Below are 6,333 nucleotides of genomic sequence, written 5' to 3' on the forward strand. Positions count from 1 at the left end.
AGTTCCAGTTTGAATAATAAACTATATAAAGTATCTATGGCAACGAAAAGTAAAAGTTTAGATAATAATGGTTATCATTTTTTGACTACTTGCTAAGCACCAGGCATCCTTATAAAGGTCTTTGTATATGGCATGTCATTGAAGCTTTATTACAACACCATGAAGGGAGATGCTATTATGAAATGGATGCTCTGTTTTATAGCCCAGGAAACAGAAGCTTGTTAACATGTTCTTAACAACAACATGGCCAAGGCCAACCAGAAGGCAGGGTTTGTACCTCACCCAGATCCCATCTATGGGCAGCACGCCCATCCCCAAACTGCTGGAAGTGTTGGCTGCTCAAGCCTCAGTCATCCCTTTCCCTAGAGAATTTTGCTCAAATAGAAGCCACTTCTGCTTGAGAGGCTTGATGTCCCCACTTAGGAAGCAGCCCACAGCCAATGACACACAAGGCTCCGTCTGTTCCTTGCTTCAAGGTAGGACTGACTCTGCAGTGGGATCCAGCTAAGACCACATCCTTGCTTAACACCTTCCTCTTCCCTAGCCTGCTTCCCTTGTTCCCATAGGTCTAAAAGCATGCTTTCAATAAACCACCTGGAAAAGGATACCTGTGTCAGGGTCTGCCTCCAAGGAGCCAGACCTAAGACGTCCAGTTAGCAAGTATCAGAGCTGGGACTCATGTCTAGGAAGCTCTCTTAATCACTAAGCAAATGTGACATGATATTGCCTACATTACATATATGACTAAAATGATGGCCTCCAAGTTGTCAGGTCACCAAGCAGCATATATCACACTGGTCTAGATATGGCAACAACAGCAGTCACAACGAATCCTACTTATTGAATGCTGACAACAGCCAGTGTCTTTCTTGCATCGGATCCTCTCAACAGTACCATGAGGTTCATTTTATCATCCCCACTTTGCAGATAATGTATGGGAAGTTTGGAGACATTGAGACACATCCCCCAAGGGCATATGGATAGGAAGAGAAGAGACTTAAGCTTATATCCAAGTCCATCTTTCTTCAAGGACCACATGCTTTTTCCACATGATCACTTAAACCTCTTGTTGCATAAAGAATTCCATGAATAATTGGTGAAATCCATCTGCCATCAAAACTAACATTTTAAAAAACAATTTAGACAGAAGACTCTGCTATCCCTCCAACCTTGACCCCAGCAACAGTTCTTTTTGAGCTGCATTTGACTAAAATGTCTCTACTTTCTGGAGAAAGCCATACTACTTTGGGAATAGCTAGAGAATATTCTCTTAAGCCAGACATAAAAAGAGCAAAGGAAACATCTTCAGTGGAGAAAAGAAAGTGAGACTTCATGCTAAGGGGGGAATCACATGTCCTATGGCTTTTCCACCAAGGGAGACAAAATGGAATAAAAGGAAAACAGCAAAAATTCAAGGAGAAGCAGATTCAAATCCTAACTCTATTATTGTGTGATGTATTTGGCAAATGACTCAATGTTTCCAAGCCTCAATTTGCTCTTCTGTTCTACAGGAAAAATACTCATGCCATTGACCCATGAATGAAAGAGGGTAAATGATATAAAATAGATATTCCTTCCTGCCTCATCTCTTCCATTTTCATAAAATGTACAGCAAACTTGGAACGTCATTCCAGGTCTAACTAATACTGGTTCAAATGGACTATGCTTTATTCCAAGCAAAAAGCATATCCTATTATGACAAAAAGGTTTCTATTAAAAATAGAGAGCAGATAAAAGGGAGACCTTCATCCAGGAAGCCATTGGCTGATTCATAAAAATACAGAATGAGTCATCCTGGATCCCAAGGCTAAAACTTATAATCAATGGGCATGTCTGGCCAGCCAATCCCAGCCCACTGGAGAAGGAGCTGCCCAGTGGGCCATCTTTACAAGCCTATTACAATCCTTGTAAAACCATTAACTCTGTTTCCAGCTTGGTGAAAGGAAAATCAATCTGGGCTGTTAGCAACACTGTATCCTAAATGCACCTGCAGCCTGGTTGGCTTTCTGAACAACTGGGGTAGGGGAAGTGCAGTGATTCCTGTGTGTGTGTATTGCGCGTGTGTGTTGAGCTCCACTGAAGAACAGGCTTGCACATCTGGCTTTGAAAATCAATGTCTTGGCCTTCATCTTGACATTTATTATTTCAAAATGCTTCAGTTCCTATTAGCAATTATGCAGTTAGCATAAGACTGGAAAACACAGAACTATGTGTACTGCAGATGATGCTCTTTCCTTTAAAAAGTAGTTTTATCATTTTCAGTCTCTGAATATATACCCTGACGTAGAATCCTAGAATCCCATCCTCAATTTGGATGAAGGGTCATAAATTACATACACATACATATGCAACTGTATATATAATTGTATATATGTATATAAACATATATGTATACGTGTGTGTATGCAGGTAATATTTTTTGATGAAGTGGTTAAGGAAGGAGAGTTCTAAATGCATGGTTTTAATTGTACTAAGCAAAAGCTCTTCCACTAGCAAGTAAAGAAAAATAATGACACAACAATCCTCCTCCGAGCTCTTTCCTCAATCCATTCATTCAGCGATAAGTTATTTAGGGTGTGCAGTGTGGCAAACAGTGTGCTAGGCATTGTGGGGTGGGGGAGTGGGCTGGTCTTTGGGGATTTAGCTGCGACAGGGCAGGTATAAGCTCTCCTTCTGGGATCAAACAATTTGATTCAATAAGAGTTCATTGTACAGGATCTCCCGGTTTGCAAAAACCTCTTCCCTTACCCTAAATTCCCCACCAGAGGCCCACGAGTACTGTTCAGAGTCAAACCTGACCAGCTGCATATATGAGCAGCAAGGCAGGGATCAGCGCCTGCTTCTCCCACTAGCTGCCTTCTAATCTGGCAGATGAAACCTGCGTCTGCTCTCAAGGTGGTGAAGGGGAGGGGACGTTCCTTTGCATTTCTCTTGACTCCAGATCAGGTCCAGATCTTGGGTTTCTGATCTAACCTAGGAGCTTGTGAGCTGGCTGTTGCTTTGGAGAGCAGTATGTACTGGGAGGCTCTACAAAACAGATGGGAAGGAATAGGCTCGTCTCACCGTGATAACAGCAAGTTCCCCTTACAAGTTTAACATGCAAACCTAGTGTTGGGTCCAGTCCGCCTCTGCCGGATGAGCCCTTCCCAGAACTTCAGGGAAATGATCTTACAGTGCCCGCACAAAGAGAGGCTTAAACTCTCCCAGGGAACCTCAGCTGAGCCTGAGGGCCTGGAGAAGTTCCCCCAGGGGGAATGGGGAATAGAGGGCAGCTTAGAGAGCTGAGCTCCTTCTGAGATGGGAGCAGGAATTCCGGGGAGACTGATCAGCGTTTTTTCCCCTCTCGGAGAAACATTGGATGGAGAGGGGGATGGAGGGGGTTGCGCTGCAGGCCTGGCCTCCACCCCCACCAAGCTTGGGTGCAATGTACCGACCCTCTTGCTTCCTAGTTCCTTTCCCCGTCAGGCTACGGGGAAGAAAGTGTGCAGGAGGCGGGACCCAGCCCTGCACCCTGTCCCAGGCCCTTCAGGACAACAGCATAGAGGTGAGAAAAAGATCAGGTATCAAATTCCCGGCCAAGCCACTTAGTGGCAGCTGAGTGATCTTGGGCAAATCACTCATTCTCTCTGAGCGGCGGCTTTCTTATCTGTAAAGGGATCATGATGGCACCTGACTCATGAGGTCCTAGGAAGTATTAAATAGGATCGCACACGTAAAACTACCAACGGCAGCTGGCACACAGTGGGCTTGCGGTTCTTAATACATATATTTTTAATTCGGTTAAGCATTAACCCCCCGTGCAGAAGCTGAGTTTCCTCTCAGACGGAGAACTCCCGTAGCGCAATCTTCCAGACCCTGGGTGCTTGGACGCCAGCATTCTCCCCGCGCTCAGGAGCTCACATTTTCCTCCCGTCACCCCTAGATCTGGCTTGGGGAGGCCACCCCTCTGCATCCTCCCCAGCTTTGGCCCGGGGAGGCTCTGAGACCCGGGTGAGCGCGCGGAGGGGGTGCGCGCGGCGGCTCTACCCGGGCAGCATCCCAGTTGCAGCTTTCCCACCCCCTCCCCAGCGCCCAGCGCGCAAAAAGAGAGAAAGCGAGAAAGGCGCGGATACTGGACCAGGCTTTGACGCGGATCTTGAGCTCGCCGTCCTGAGGCTCGGGCATGGCCTTCCTGGAGAGCCGCAGCTTGTTGAGACCCCCGAAGCCGGCCAGCACCACCGCGCGCATCTCCTGGGCGTCCCCGAGGCGGTGCGAGCCGTCGCCACCGCCGCCCTCCGCAGGCTCCTTGCCTGCCTCCTTCTCGATCATTTGCTCCGTCTCCTCCGCCTTCTCCACTCCTTCCTTGGCCATGGCGCTCGAGGGCGCGGGGCGCACGGGCTGCGGTGTCTGCGCCGCTGGGGGATTGGGGCTCCTCTCCCGCGGGTTCCTCCTGTTGAATGTGGGATGCTCGGCTGTGCAATGGCTGCAGCCTCTGCGAGCGCCGCCGCGGTCCACAGTCTCCGCCGTAATCCTCACAAGAGCCGTGCCCCTAAGCGCTCCAGCCCCGCCCCACCCTTCGTTCCTGTCCAAATGAAGCCTCAATTCCAGTTCCAGAAATAGTCCCAAATTAGGCTCGGGATCGCGACCCCAAACCCAGATTTGCCGAAGATCTGTGACTAAAAAGGGCCTAGAGAGGCCACCTTGTCATCGGCCTACCCGTGGGCCCAGTACTTGGTTATATACGGCACAGGCTCGGGTGCCTTGAAATGGACTGAGACGAATGTCTGGGCCTGGAGGATGCCTTCCCGCTACAAGGTTGCCCTCTCTCCCTCCCATCTGCGAGGCTGGGCGGGATAGTCGGGAAACTGGATCGTTCCTCAAACAGCCAGTGGAAGGGCGGAGAGGTTTGGGAAGCAGGGAACTGGAGATCCCGCTCACTGCCCTGAAGAGTCCAGTCCGGGGTCTTCTCACTCCAGACCTGCAGGGTCAGCCGGGATGCTCTTTTCTGGGTATCACCAGGGGCTTCCTTACGACGGCGAATTCTCACCACTCACACCATTTCGGGCTGTTAAAGAGGCTAGACAAGAATCCTGTACCAGAAAGGATCCTGCTCCTGTTCTGATCCCCGGAAGACCAATGTGTACCCGCTCCCCAACGTGCACGTACATACACAGAATAGTAACTGGCGTTTTGTTTTGTAATAAGGCTCTTTGAGAAAAAGAGCTCATAGAAAAACTTGGATTTTCTTAAATAAAATGATGGGAGAGGAGTTGGTTTTCCTAGGGACAGTTTAAGGAAAGAGATGCAGTTGAGGAATTAGGTCTATATTCTATTATAGTTGCTATGCCGTCGCCAGCCTTGAGATCTTGGGCAACTCATTCAACCTTCCTGAGCCTCAACACCCTCATCTATAAATTGGGTACATTGATTTTGTTTTGTTTTTTTTTCTGTGTTGTGGGAAGTGCTGGGGTGGATATGATTTCAGTGAGACATGGTCCTTATATTGGAAAAGGTCAATTTCAGAGCATAAGGCAGGAAGGGCAGAGTCAACAAATGTGGCACAATGAATGATCTAAGTGCTACCTCTTCTCTCCCCCCAGTCTTCCTGCGCCTCACTGCTTTAAATGCCCTGGTCTTCTATTCCTTAAAAAAAAAAAAAAAAAAAAAGATTATTTTCCCTCCTTCCACAGGGTTCTGCACCTGCTGTCCCCTTGGCCTGGGGTACGTGTTCCATCTCCTTTATCTGGTGTTGACTCCTATTCATTCTCACCTCAAGGGTCCATTCCTTTTGGGAGGCACTGCAACCTCCAGTTTGGTAACCTCCATGACTAGAGACACTTATGTCCCTTTGTAGCTAACTTTTATATGTTTACCTGATAATACCTGTTTCCTTTATCCAACTGTGAAATTCATGTGAGTAGTAGCTATTTCTACTTTTATCCAGCGTGATTTTCCCAGGGCTTAATACGTGATTGGTACATAGTAGAATACGCACAGAAAACTGGTCCAGAGAGTTGGACCAGTCCAGAGAGTTGGAGAAGTTCTCATGGAGAAGGGAACATTTGAGCTAGACCTTGAAGGATGAGGCAGGTTCTTCTGGCAGAAAAGGTCACAGGCTCGTTCAAATACACCAAAAGGTAACAGGTAAAAGGACTTTTGAGATGCTGGTTTGTTCTATGTAGGCAGAACATTGGCTGTATTTATCAATCATTGGAGATGAGTTTGAAGGGTTGATTGGGACCAGCTTTTGAAAGTTCTCACATACCAGGTTACAAAATTTAAGACATAATCACAGAGGCAACTGGCGCCATAAAGGCTTAAAAAACAAAAACATGGGAAGAGCATTACCAGAAC

General features: G+C 47.5%; 1 protein-coding gene across 2 annotated transcripts in view; it reads right to left on the reverse strand.

Moving 5' to 3' along the window:
* The window catches only part of VAT1L (vesicle amine transport 1-like), a 224,022-nt gene extending 219,534 nt beyond the window's left edge, over positions 1-4,488 (reverse strand). For both annotated transcript variants that reach the window (XM_011990093.1, XM_011990091.1), the window contains exon 1: positions 4,118-4,488. In XM_011990093.1, the coding sequence (XP_011845483.1) occupies positions 4,118-4,350 (233 nt within the window). In that variant the 5' untranslated portion in view covers positions 4,351-4,488. The remainder of the gene's footprint in view (positions 1-4,117) is intronic.
* Positions 4,489-6,333: the final 1,845 nt, after the last annotated feature.

Source organism: Mandrillus leucophaeus, unplaced genomic scaffold, assembly GCF_000951045.1.
Source record: "Mandrillus leucophaeus isolate KB7577 unplaced genomic scaffold, Mleu.le_1.0 Scaffold37, whole genome shotgun sequence".
Classification (NCBI taxonomy): domain Eukaryota; kingdom Metazoa; phylum Chordata; class Mammalia; order Primates; family Cercopithecidae; genus Mandrillus; species Mandrillus leucophaeus.